Below are 14857 nucleotides of genomic sequence, written 5' to 3'. Positions count from 1 at the left end.
CTCGTTACAACCGAGGTATGCAGCAAAGCATTTGTGAAGCCACAACACGCACAACCTTGAGGCGGATGAGCTACAACAGCAGAAGACCCCACCGGGTACCACTCATCTCCACTACAAATAGGAAAAAGAGGCTACAATTTGCACAAGCTCACCAAAATTGGACAGTTGAAGACTGGAAAAATGTTGACTGGTCTGATGAGTCTCGATTTCTGTTGAGACATTCAAATGGTAGAGTCAGAATTTGGCATAAACAGAATGAGAACATGGATCCATCATGCCTTGTTACCACTGTGCAGGCTGGTGGTGGTGGTGTAATGGTGTGGGGGATGTTTTCTTGGCACACTTTAGGCCCCTTAGTGCCAATTGGGCATCGTTTAAATGCCACGGGCTACCTGAGCATTGTTTCTGACCATGTCCATCCCTTCATGACCACCATGTACCCATCCTCTGATGGCTACTTCCAGCAGGATAATGCACCATGTCACAAAGCTCGAATCATTTCAAATTGGTTTCTTGAACATGACAATGAGTTCACTGTACTAAAATGGCCCCCACAGTCACCAGATCTCAACCAAATAGAGCATCTTTGGGATGTGGTGGAACGGGAGCTTCGTGACCTGGATGTGCATCCCATAAATCTCCATCAACTGCAAGATGCTATCCTATCAATATGGGCCAACATTTCTAAAGAAAGCTTTCAGCCCCTTGTTGAATCAATGCCACGTAGAATTAAGGCAGTTCTGAAGGTGAAAGGGGGTCAAACACCGTATCAGTATAGTGTTCCTAATAATCCTTTAGGTGAGTATATTATTGCTTGTGCTGTTCTAGTTTTTGTTAATAGACTGTCACTGTGTGCCTTATGTTTAGCCCTGGTTAATAACCTACACAGGACTGATTGGACAAATGTTTCCGTTTAAGATTATACATATGGATATACTCACTGGAATGGCACTGTATAAAATAAAGTTTATTAATAATAGTCTGTCTGTGTTTGTCTGCAGTAAGAAGGGAAACACCAAGCCCCCATGTCCTTGGGATTATATTGCTTTCAAAAAATCAAACATTGTTTAGGCATATATGAAATTAAAATATTACTCCTACATAAATAAAAATGTAACAAAATGTTAAAATCTTTTTATTTCTTCACTTTGCTGCAGATTGACAGTGGCTCTGTATGGAAACAAGTTTATCAGGATCTGGGAATCCCTGTACTCAATTCAGCAGCTGGATACAATGTCAAATGTGCTTACAGAAAGTGAGTGATTGGACTACATTTGTCATGTGCTTCTAGAAGAGGGATTCCAGTTAACATTTTGTGATACTGGCCAGTCTCATTTATTATCTTTGTGCTTGATTAGTAAAGTGAAGATGTACAGAAAACATTGAAAGAGAGAAGAAACAATTATCTATTCATATTTAGAGAGTCTTAGAAGATGATTTAGAGCAAGTGTGTTAAGCATAGCTTAGCTTATTCTAAACACTTGCATGTTATAATAAACAACTACATGGCTACAGCTTTGGCCACAGTATACATCTTTTTTTTTTAATACACTAAGTATAATTTATCTTCTTAATGCTGAGTATATCATTTAAACATTCACAGTCCAGTATGGAAAAAATATGTGAACATCTAGCTAATGACTTCTTCAAAAGTTAACTGCAGTCCAGTCAATGAAATAAGATTGCATATGTGAAATGGAGAGACACTACCCTTTAAAACAAAAAAAGAACTTTGATTGCTGAAAGAGGCTGTTGCTTACAAGAAAGATCTGCTCTTGTGAGCAAGTATTAAGCATATGTAAGATGTTTCTTGATAGGTCATTGTTTCTTTGATGTTTGATACTTTTTTGAGGTACCCAATACCCTCCAAAATGTATTTATTTCCAGACATTATTGCTTTATTTCACAGAGTGTATTCTGTTAATTTGCAGATGCACTGGTTGTTTACTGTTGGTGTCATTGCATGGGTACGAGTTATCTTCTTAAAAACATATTAAAGGGATTAAGCACAAATGTAGTGGACACTCCAGAGCCAAAACACCACCCCCATTATAGGAAATAAATTAAAATGATTACACATGTGAACAAGCAGAATTGAGTTAATATTGAGTTGAATTGATGTAATATTCATATACTTGCATCCTTATCATTAGCTGAGTTTAACCTAACATTTCCTGTAAATAAGCTGAATGTATTGTGGTGAAATATATCTAAGAAAATTTCATATATTTTAATAATGACATTTTATAATATACTGCTTTCTTCATCACATTCATTATTTGGTTGGCACCCCATGCCAAAAAGGCAAAATGTGAATTGGCATTGCTATTACTTACATAATGCTCTCTATAGTGCTTAACATTCACTTTGCTCTGTTGCTGGCCAGTTCGCCGACATACCATGTAAGATTTATTAGCCCTTAATTTGTTGGCTATGTACAGTATATATTTCACTAGAATTTGTGTCAGCCAGCTTAGGCTGTATTTCCATGTGATCTGAAGTGGAGACCTGTCTTCTTATGGAAATTGACTTAATTCTTTGCAGCACATGGTGTAGGCTATTATTAAAGTAATTCAAGTCTTTATTTTTTCTTTATTTGATGGATCTTAAACTTTGTTTTTAAAGTACAGCTTGCTATTTTGGATGAATTATGCTAACACTTCAGCCAATAAGATAGCAGGACATGCTGGAAGCTGTGAGAGGGTTAGGGAGAAGTGTGTATTGCCAAAGGCAGCAAAAAGTGCCTATAATATTGAAAAGACTATGAAAATCACAATTCTAACTCAATTGAAATGAAAAGTAAAGTTAGCTGTAGGCCAGTAAATGTAAATGGTCATTGATAAGTGAAGAAATCGGCTGCACTTTGTTTGCTGCCATATTTTTACGATTTAGCATGCAATATGTTGCAAGTAAGTTACATCACTCATTCACCATTATAAAAGAACAAACTAAGCTGAAATTTATGATAAATACAAAAATAATAGGCAACTTAAATATGTAATAAAAATAAATGTATGGGTTTTATTTGTGTTTTGACCAAATTTTTTTCTAAACAATTTATGGAGCACTTGATTGACATTTAGATACACTTATCCTAGGTTAAATTCAGCAGGTCTTATACAAGCCACCTTAATATTTCATGGGGCAAGATAAATTTTTGTGCTGCATGCTGGATTGTTTTAAAAGTCTAGGAAGTATTTTCTGCATTTCAGATACCTATATGGATTTGAAGAGTATTGCAAATCAACTGGGATTAAATTCCAGATGGCCCTTCCAGAGAAAATAGTGGGAAAACCAAGCAAACATCTAGAGGAGGAAGAAACACTGGGGGAGAGTTTGTCTCTTAAGCCAGAACCGATCCCAATCAAACTGCAGGAGGAAGAGGCAGAGGAGGTAGAGGATGAGAAGGAGGGGGAAGAGGAGACATTTATTGAACCTGAGCAAGAAATCACAAAAGAATTAAACCTCCCAAAGGTACCAGAGAGGATTTATGGCATGCCCTGCTTTTTGTTAAGAGGATATATTCATCACTTATTTAATTTTAAACACTTTTTTTCAGTAGTATAAACCTTAAAGAGTTTCTAACTTTTGCATGTATACTAACTTAATATGCTGAATAAAGATCTTCATGATGAACCATGATCCCCTTTGTTTTTGTTTAAAATATGGCAAAGTTCCTTTTATAGAATTTTCCTTTACCCGATTTAAATTTGGTGAATGTATATATATTAAAAATTTCTTTTTTTTTTTTTTGCACTGAATGAAGGGAATTTACAAAAGTCCACAGTTCCCCACTAGTTCTGATGGGATGTATTCAAGAAATTATGTGGAGTTTTAAATTGATTATTTTTTGTAGTTCTGTTCTTCAGAACAGTTGTGGTGGGTTTACCTATGTTAATTTCAAAAATGCAAACTGAAAGCTAATGGTGATATGGTATAGGCAGTTTTTTTAATTTCCTCCTAAAAGCCTGTGTTGTTTTTATAGGTGGAACAAATAAATGAGGGGGAGGAGGAAACTGATGAAAAAATCAAAAATACTGAGACCCCAATGTTGAATGTTGAAAAGGCAGAACATCAAGAGGAGGGAAGACATGCAGAAACATCTTCAGATAAATTAGATGATTCCTTATTAGAAAATGTGAAAGAGGAGGAAGAAAAGGAAAACTTTAGGTAGGTGTGGGGTAGCACTAATAAGTGTGGAAACAACAAGCAAGTAGTTATCATAATTTACACCATGTTATAAATTTGTCTAAATGAGCTATACCTACTAGAATGTCTCTTTTTCACAATCTAATATAAATCAGTGGTTATAAACATTTAAATTTTCTGCACTTAATTCTTGTAATCAAATACATTTTCTCTGTTCATTGTAATATGTTTATTAAAAGCGCATAATGAGCAAGCTTTATGTCTACTCTAGAGCGCTTCTTGCAAATTTAACTTCTCCAAGCTCCTTTGGAAATGTCGATTTGATGGGCAGTAAGAAATTAAAAGTTATCAAAAATGTTAATTTAATTACTGAAATATTTCAAAGTGGGCAGTCTAATGATTTCAAAGAACAGAATTTGTATTCTCTGGGACTGCTCAGTGACTAGTTCAGTGGCTTTCCCTTAAAGGCTTCACAACAGTGCAAGGTTTCTATGTTCTCAAGGCTTGAGTCTTACGAACCTCCGTGTAAAATGTATTATTCTAGGGCTGATAGCAGTGTTGCTTACGTTTTAGCGTGTCGTAGGTTTTAGCTTAGAGGTCTGGATTGATTGCCGTAAATAATTATGCCAGATATTGGATGCCATCTACTTTTTATGTGGTGTGCTGAAGTGTTTGGTTTTGTCAGTGTGACTCAAAAGGATTTATTTATAAATTGTCTAATTCTTCTCTCCCTCAGTTTTTTGAGGACAGCATTGCATGTGTTGAAGTCAATTGTTTCCACCCTGCCACAATAAACGCTGTCAGATAAAAAGGTTGCTTGTTTAGTGAGCAAAATTGACATTGTTTGTGACCTTGAGGAAGATACTCAACTTGCCATTACACTTCTTTTAGAAATCCAAAACACTAAAACTGTAAAATGAGAAACAGATAACCATGAAATAAAGTCTGAGTCATGGCCAACACAATCTGATTATCTTTGTATTTACAATTTCATCATGTGTTCTTAAGAAACATTTGGTTCACTGTAAGACATGTATTCATGTGCAATGACATATTAGTGTAACATTAGTCAACATCATTAGTGCTTAACCACCTTCACGCTGTAGGCCCAAAGTGACTAAAACACAGATGGAAGCAAGTGAAGGGAGTTGCTCTCTTGCCCTGCCCATTATCTCTCTTCCGCACCAGGTGATAACAAGTCCTCCGCGGTCTGGTAGCGGTCTGTTGGGCAACTCTCTGTCTCGGGGCTGCGAGCACTCCACCCTCGCAGCACGTGTGCGGGGCTGCCTGCTGCTCTAGGCCGTCCACAAAATATTTATTTTGGGATCCCTGCCTTGGAACCAGGCAGGGAGCCCCATGTTGAGTGCCATTGTGGAACATGATCCAGACACAGACGGGCAAACACGTTCTAATCACCTCACACACGTTTATTTACAAAGTGCATATTTAGAGTAGTGCTCAGCAGTCCCCCAGTCCCCAAAGTCCTGGCCACAAAACACAATGCCTTCACTCTTTAGGCCGCCTCCTCCAGAGACCTCGTCCTCTGCATTCCCGACTCCAGCCATTGTATGGTGGGAGGCGGCCCCTTTTATCAGCACCTGGATGTGCTCCAGATGTGCTCCGGCAACCTTCCACTGGCACTCCCCAGTGTGGCGAAAGTACTGGCTGCGTACCTGGAAGCACTCCAGGTGTCCCTAGTCCTCCTCCCCCCAGCACTTCCGGGTGTGGTGGAAGTGCTGAGGTCCAGGGCTCCAAAGGCACAGGGGTGCCCCCAGTTGTGACCACGGGCCCCTACAGGGTAGAGCTTCAAAGTTCTGTACCCATGGCCCCCAAAGGAACCAGGACGGTCGAATAAATATATATATATATATATATATATACATATATATATATAAAATAGAAATAACATGAAATACAGAATGTTTTATATATCTTGAAAACATACAAATGTTTTTGTTTGTGGCATCAGAGTTTAATTCAGAAATGCATTGCAATGCAGCTATGTGCCACATTATATCTGTTAGAGCAACGTTCGACTTTATATACATCCGTGGTCTGAAAAGTTTATAATAGAGAAATCCACACCAGAGAATGGGATGTAGCAGATATGACCAGTCGTAGCAAATACAACCAAATTTCCTGCATGTAACATGCGTATGTCATGTTTCTTGTATACAAAAGCAGTTATGCTGGCAATATTATATTGTAATTTCTACTATTATTTTAATGTGAACTTTCCCTAATTACAAATAAAAAGTTTACCATATATATGCTTCAACTTGTAGGCAGAAACATCCAGTTTTGTGTATCACACTTTTCTGAAGTGTTGTAGCGTTATGTCTCGTGTTTAGTTCAAAACAGGTATACTACAGTATTCAATATAGCTTTACTAAATACTTAATATAGTATGGTGTTCACACAATATCTAAATTGCATAACATCCTATTTCACAAAACATATTGTAGGTGTTAAATGGCACATACCGATATTTTTAGGCACACAGTGTAATTTTAAAAAGCAGCATCAGTTGATTTAGAACAAGTACTTGAATGCAAGGCCTGTGTTGTGTTATGTATGAGCCTGGCATATTATTTAAACATCAAATTAGTTGACTTAATTTGTAAAATAAAAAGTAAAATTATTGTGGAAGTGCAGAAAGTTCTGCACAGTTAAATAATTTAAGATTGTATTAATATACCCTTTTTTAGAGGAATGTAAAAGCGTCTGTGAATAAAAAACTCACAGGAGGTGTTTTTTCCTCCCCTTATTATTTACTTATCAGTCCAACTAAATAATCTTAACAAAGTGAACATGAGTGAATGAGTTATTTTACTCATAGTCCTAATTCTAGGTGATGTTCAACTTGCAACTGGTAGAACAGTTACCCCACAGAATCTTTTGTTTTTATAGTCCTGTTATGGATAGTCCTACCCATGAAGCCTATTGTAGATTTTTAAGATTTAAGTACAAATAAAAATGGAAAATGCAGTGAAGTTGTTGTGTAAACACAAATTCTAAAGATAGAAATTAAACTGATATGATCAACGCAATAGAAAAGTTAAAAATGGCTATTTTTACTATACTATAAATAGCGAAAAAAATAAATAATCCGAAGAAGAATTAGTAATTAGTTTGTGTAACATTTGGCAAAGGTGACACTAATTCAGGGATGGACATCAGTCCATTAGAGACACACTGAAGCACACACCCAGTTATAGTGGGAAAGTTAAGATTCTTCAGCTACACTAACCAATAGTCCTTTGAGATGTGAATGGAAAACATAAAACAGAGATTTAGAGAAGTGAAAGCATGCAAACATTACACTGAGTCTTGGCATGTTGCCTTTTGCAGTGAGGCATCAAGTTCTATAATAATTTACAACGTATGGAAATGCAATATTATTTAGTAAGTTAGAGTTTTGTGAATTGCTACATCATTCATGCAAGTTACTTATTGAAAGGCACATTTTAATTGTATACTCTTATTTAATACCATTAATGTTTGAGTGTTATATCTATAGGACTGGCAAGAAAGTTAATTTCTGGATATAATTTCTTTGAGCTTGACTGCAAAAGCATAACGTTTCCTCATGCATTAACTGTAAGCCCAAAGATATAGAATTGGCTGCTGCTGATTATAACCATCAAACCACCACAAAAACAGTGGATATTAGTTAAACAGTCTTGTGCTAGCCAATATTTCTGCACAATACAATTTTGGTGACTGTACACTTGTTCTTGCAACTACCCATGCATATTCCATCAGCATTTGATACAACTTTTATTGTATGGTTTATTATAAAAAGAAGTGATTGTGCATCATATGTTGTTTTGGGGCATGTTTGAGTTGCCAAAAGATATCCCATTCCTCTAATGACTCGTAAAGTTTCTCTTTTAATCTGTGTAGCTTTTTACATCAACAAAGAAAGTCTGAAGCACTGGAGAAAATGCTAATTTAGATTCCGCTAGTTTCAACTGATCGCCCCCTTCTTTGCTTTTCTACTAACAAAATTTCTTTTTTAATGTTCTGTTTGCTTTTCTTATTATTTTTGTTTGCATTTTTACTTTCTGTGTACTTTTCAGTTTTTTAATATTGTTAGCCAGTGACAAGAATTTAAATTTGTTCTGTCAACTGTGAGTTTGTGGAGTATAGAAGTTCCAAACTGATTCCCAGTTTCATTAAAATTCATAACAGCACATGTGCGTACCCTAATTCATTAAAACTGTAGTTCCCAGATACATCTGATAAACATTTGCACTTAAAGCGTTATTCATAAAACAAGTAGTGGGTGGCACTACCAGAAGTGTGACATCCAGGCCTTGCCAAGTGCAGATGGTTTTAATCACTTAAAGGCATTTTTGTAAAAGTGCATACTTCTCATTTTTTAAATCTCACATTGAAGTGAAAGTAGCTTATCAGTTAGGCTTGGCATCAGTTTAGTAATGACTGGTAGTTCCATCAAGAGTATTTTTCCTGTAGTTAATAGGTTCACAGTTCCTAGCATTATGACTGTTAATGGTATTGAACTTGAGGTTTGGAATATATTTGACAAGAACACAAATCCAGTGCCACTATTATACTTTGGGAGATCACTGAAGATTAAGAAAGTACATTAATTTACTTGAATAGGTATTTTACATCAAATAAGTGGGTGTACTGGGAAAATTAATAGACACTTTGTCAATTAGTGAGATTATTTTTTGAGGGGTGGAGTTGGTTTAGGGGGAGGTGCTAGTATGCTTGAAAAAGTCTCAGTTTTCATTTTGGAAATGCAATGGCAAATCAGATATTTCCGTGCTGTACCAGTTCTCTAAGGGGTTGTTGATTTTTAATGAAGTCATTTTTCTAATAAACATGAATATCGGTAGTTAATACTGGTCTTGAACAGTCCATTGTAAGGGCACATGTAAGAATTAATGGTATTTTCTTAGGCAGGTTGGGGGTGACAGAACAACACGTTTTGGTGCCAAAACTAACTGAGTAATATATTCGCTTAAACTTCATTTGTGATGGATTGAAAAAAATGGAGAGGACAGAATCACTGGTGTTCTAAAGAAGATAAAATAAAATTAACGAGTAAAATGTTTTAAAATGTGTTATGTTTGTTCTGTTTTACCTATCAATGCAGTAAGTGTGTGTGATCAGGATTGTGACAAGTGGTATGAAAAAGTTAACACCAGTAATGTGCCTGTTCTAAACTATGGGTTGTGCCCATGTTTGTGACGGATTGCCACATGACTGTGTAGTAAAGTTAGCCAAGTTAGTCCAAGTGCAAATTATATACCATCCTTTTTTTAGCATGTGAAACAACTCTGTTAATTCATCACAATATTTTTGTTTTCTATGGAACAAAAATATAAAAAAAATATGCCACTTTAAAAGACATCTTCTTCTTCTTTTGGCTTCTCACGTTAGGGGTTGCCACAGCGGATCATCTTCTACAATATCAACTGTCCTCTGCATCTTGTTCTGTTACACCCATCACCTGCATATCCTCTCTCACCACATCCATAAACATTCTCTTAGGCCTTCCTCTTTTCCTCTTCCCTGGCTGCTCTATCCTCAGCATCTCTCCTCTGCACATGTCCAAACCAATGCAATCTTACCTCTCTGACTTTGTCACCCAACTGTCAAACTTGAGCTGACCCTCTAATGTACTCTTTTCTAATCCTATCAATCATCATCACACCCAGTGCAAATCTTAGCATCTTTAACTCTGCTACCTCCAAATCTGCCTCCTGCTTTCTGGTCAGTGCCACCGTCTCCAACCCATATAACAAAGCTCGTCTCAATACCGTCCTGTAGACCTTCCCTTTCACTCTTGTTGATACCCGTCTGTCACAAATTACTCCTGACACTCTTCTCCACCCATTCCACCCTGCCTGCACTCTCTTTTTCACCTCTCTTCCACAATCCCCATTACTCTGTACTGTTGATCCCAAGTATTTAAATTCATCCACCTTCGCCAACTTTAATCCTTGCATCCTCACCATTCCACTGACATCCCTCTCATTTACACACATGCATTCTATCTTGTTCTTACTGACCTTCGTTCCTTTCCTCTCTAGAGCATATCTCCACTTCTCCAGGGTTTCCTCAACCTGCTCCCTACTATCGCTACAGATCACAATGTTATCAGCAAACATTATAGTCCATGGGGACTCCTGTCTAATCCCATCCGTCAACCTGTCCATCACCATTGCAAATAAGAAAGGGCTCAGAGCTGATCCCTGATGTAATCCCACCTCCACCTTGAATGCATCCGTCACTCCTACTGCAGACCTCACCACTGTCACACTTCCCTTGTACATGTCCTGTATAACTCTTACGTACTTCTCTGCCACTCCTGACTTCTTCATACAATACCATAGCTCCTCTCGAGGAACCCTGTCATATGCTTTTTTCCAGGTCCACAAATACACAATGCAACTCATTCTGGCCTTCTTTGTACTTCTCCATCAACAGCCTCAGAGCAAACATCACATCTGTGGTGCTCTTTCTTGGCAGGAAAACCATACTGCTGCTCATTAATCATCACCTCACTTCTTAAACTAGCTTCCACTACTCTTTCCCATAACTTCATGCTGTGGCTCATCAATTTTATCCCCCTGTAATTACTACAGTCTTGCACATCCCCCTTATTCTTAATTATCTGCACCAGTACACTTCTTCTCCACACCTCGGGCATCCTCTCACTTTCCAAGATCCCATTAAACAGTCTAGTTAAAAACTCCACTGCTATCTCTCCTAAACACCCACATGCTTCCACAGGTATGTCATCTGTACCAACGGCCTTTCCATTTTTCATCCTCTTCATAGGTGTCCTTACTTCCTCCTTGCTAATCTGTTGCACTTTCTGATTCCCTATCTCCACATCATCCAACCTCTTCTCTTTCTCATTCTCTTCATTCATCAGCCTCTCAAAGTACTCTTTCCATCTGCTCAACACACTCTCCTCGCTTGTGAGTACGTTTCCATCTTTATCCTTAATCACCCTAACCTGCTGCACATCTTTCCCATCTTGGTCCCCCTGTCTAGCCAATTAGTCCAGGTCCTTTTCTCCCTCCTTAGTGTCCACCCTCTCATACAACTCATCATACACCTTTTCTTTAGCTTTCACCACCTCTCTCTTCACCTTGCGCCTTATTTCCTTGAACTCTTATCTACTTTCTGCATCTCTCTGACTTTCCCACTTCTTCTTTGCCATCCTCTTCCTCTGTATACTCTCCTGTATTTCCTCATTCCACCACCTGGTTTCCTTTTCCTCCTTCCTCTTTCCAAATGTCACGCCAAGCACCCTTCTTGCTCTCACCCTTGCTACATCTGAATTATTGGTGCCTTAATTGGATCTGAAAACAAAATCAGATAATAGAATAATAATGCAGTATTTCAGTTTTTAATAAAATATTTTTGCGTACATTGGAAAAAGACTGTACATCAGTATGACATAATCCTTTACAAATCATCTATTTGCTAAAATATTCTCTTCCAAGATGCCAAATTTGTTAATATACAGGTAGGAGAATGCTATGCACTCATACAACACAACTTTACAAACAAATGTTGTAAAAAGTTGCAGGTAACCCTCCACCCCATATATAAACCTGGGCTACCAGAAAGCATTCCTGGTCTACTAGGTATGCAAAGCTGGTAGCCCAGCAGACTGTCATATGCATTTATAGTTTGTCTACCCCTGCTGGAAAGCAAACTGAGTTTTGCGTATCTTGTGCATCAGTATAATATTTGCTGTAATTGGAGCTTTCCTTGTTTGTTTTTGGTGCAATTTTTATTTTCTGATTCATGGCGTCTTTAGGATATCTTGGAAAATGATAAATAATATAAACTCAGCCTTTGTCACTGACTAGTATGTTTTATTTTCGATGTTGTTGTCAATGTAATTTTAGCATTTTATTATGCCAATAGTTATTTGATCCCAAATACATTAAACAGTTAAATTTCAGCTTTTCTTAGGTACATGATGCTTGTATAAATTGTGTTTTGCAACATTGTGGTGCTTGACATATTTTTGTAATCAGTAATTTCAGATGAGCTTTGCTGTTTTAAAAAGGAAGATATACTTAGCAGTCATAGTAAACATAACAGTCTTATGAGGCATTTTAACTTGGGAGAAGGTTTCCATTTTTGAAGTCATGGGCATTTTGTGAAAGACAGTATTAAAATATGAGCTTGCCAGCTTTGGATGCCCCAACTTTGGTGTTCACAGCAATAGGTGGAAGTAGTTAATATGTCCAAAAAGCAGGTGTCATTGTCTAGAATTTAAATACTTAGTTGTATTTTACATGGCACATGTAAATGCATTGTGTCAGTATACTTGCCAGTCTTCTCACCCACATCCACTGATTGGTATATTTTATGAGTTGTCAGCCAGGTATTACACTATACACCAAGGAATTCACTTGAGTGAATTTTAACACTGCAAGTGCTGCAGTATTGAGAAGCAGATAGTGGAATTGAAATTTGTTGTGGTCAGATAAAGTGGAGCTTTCAAGCTTTGTAAAAGCTGTTATGAGAATTCCTCTAGCAGAGATCCTCCCAGTAGCATTTACCTATTTTTTAAAATATCATTCGAAACTTGATCTAAAGCCCCGGGATGAGGGGTCCTAGGGAACTGGGAACTACTAAAGCAAATGGATCCTGTTAATTAAGCTTCATAATATAATCTGGAAGGTTACAATATAACCTAGAATCAAGATAAATGGCAGTGCAACCCTGGGAATCTTGCCAATGTCATGACACTGACTCAGGATGAAAAGTACAAAGAGCTAACTGTGACATAGAGTTAATAGTTTCTTTTTTGAACACTGTTTTTATCTAACCCTCAACAACAATCCAAGAGAGTTTCACAAATAGTGAGCAAAAAGAAGAATGGAAAAGGAGAATTTGATTAAACAACTTCATTATTTTAGGGCAGGGTGAAATTATATTAAAGGAGCTAATGACAGCTAAGGGAGCTACTTTCACAGCTAATGATCAACAAAGTTATTTTTGTGAGTTATTATTTATCATTTACAGCATATATATATATTCATTTTCTATACAGGATCAACTGTCTGAAATGTTATTTATGTAGTTGCTAAAACCAACAACCTAGAACAAAGCACTTCACATAAAGGCTAGCCAGCTCAGTGTGTTTCAGTTGTCAGTGCTTGTTAATAGAAACTCTGCAAGCGCATTGGAGAAAAAGTATTGAACTACTAAGTCATATGCCTGTTTCTATTTGTTCTTTAAATATTTTAGATGTTGTGATGATCTTATATTTTTAAGTCATTGGTGCTAAAATGGAATGAAATGTCCCCTATAAGAAATATTTCACCCTAAAAATTTTTTACAAAGTATAGGAAATGCATAGTGTTTGCATATGGATGTTAAACTATGAATACATTTCCTATCCAATTTCATAAAAATGTTTTGCTAAAATTAAGTAACTTTGGTGTAACAAATGGAATCCATCCTTCCCAGATTAGATAGACCTTTTCTGTTGATTATCTTAACGTAATATAAACCTGCTTAATCAGATTAAATTTGTAGGGGCCAGACCCTATTCCAGTAGCATAAGATACAAGGCAGTAATCAACCATGGTTGATGCACTAAACACGATTACCAGTACCCTCTTACTCTCACTGGGGCAATTTAGAATCTCCAGAAATAAGAAAGGAAAACTGGAACACCTGGAGAAGATCCTGGGTAGAGAATGAGAAAACTAGTTTTGAACCCAGGATACTGGTTTTGTTTAATGACTTATACTAAATCAGATCTGATCTGGTAATAATGATTTCTTAGGTAAAGGCCTGATGAAGTTAAAAATTAGTGGTTGTGAACAGCTATTGTACATTATTTCATTATACAAAATTAGTTACATACTATGTTCTTTTACCAGATTAATAGTAACATTCAGGGCCTGATGTAGCATCTTTCCTGACATTAATCATTTTGACTGATTGTTCTTATTGTGATAGTTGAAGTTTCATAGGGAATTTTCACTTTTTTCACACAGTGACATTTAGTGCAAGACAATAAAAGAATTCTTATTTTATATATCGGCTTTCACCACAACTATAATCATAAGACATTTTCTTTTCAAAGTAAATAAAATACACTGTAAAAACTGATTACAAACTAGACTGTACAGGTGGAAGGAGTATGTGTCCAGCATGGGCAATAACCTCATGGTGGGATTAGGTTCAGTGCAGAGTGTCATTTCAGAATCACAACAGTGACCAAGTAGCCACTACATCAACATAAAACAGTCTCAACTCAAATAATAATAATTGTATTAAGGAACCTTTCAACGTAAAACTCCATAATCAGCATCTCCCAGGAGACACCAAGAAAAGTTGACAGAGATGTATGCAGCAGTTAGCTGAGCGTCATGCTCTAGCTGTTATCTTCTCTTAGTGCTTTTGGAGCTTGCAGTAATTTGGATTATGGAAGGTCACAGAGTGCCAAAACTCAATGTCAATGTTCAATGTTTGTGGAATCTCAATTTCTTAATACTGTTTTGGTACTCTAAACCAATTAATATTTTAAGGAGGAGACTCAGGCCCATGCTCACTCAACCCACTACAAAACATCTGGGAACAAAGCAATTCAGTTGGCATAGTTTAAGAAATGTTTTTCTCATAGGCTAATATTGCATAATAATGAAAACAAAAAACAATTATGTATAATATAATAAAAAGGAATAGC

General features: G+C 36.8%; 1 protein-coding gene across 2 annotated transcripts in view; it reads left to right on the top strand.

The window, feature by feature from the left end:
- Window positions 1-14857, top strand: part of arid4b (AT-rich interaction domain 4B) — a 163602-nt gene that overhangs the window by 111221 nt on the left and 37524 nt on the right. For both annotated transcript variants that reach the window (XM_039738847.1, XM_039738846.1), the window contains exons 14-16: window positions 1158-1255; window positions 3213-3474; window positions 3986-4170. In XM_039738847.1, coding sequence (XP_039594781.1) covers window positions 1158-1255; window positions 3213-3474; window positions 3986-4170 — 545 coding nt within the window. The remainder of the gene's footprint in view (window positions 1-1157; window positions 1256-3212; window positions 3475-3985; window positions 4171-14857) is intronic.

Source organism: Polypterus senegalus, chromosome 16 (genome assembly GCF_016835505.1).
Source record: "Polypterus senegalus isolate Bchr_013 chromosome 16, ASM1683550v1, whole genome shotgun sequence".
In the NCBI taxonomy this organism is placed as follows: domain Eukaryota; kingdom Metazoa; phylum Chordata; class Cladistia; order Polypteriformes; family Polypteridae; genus Polypterus; species Polypterus senegalus.
Note: the sequence above shows the minus strand (reverse complement) of the source record. Positions and strands in the feature narration are given on the sequence as shown.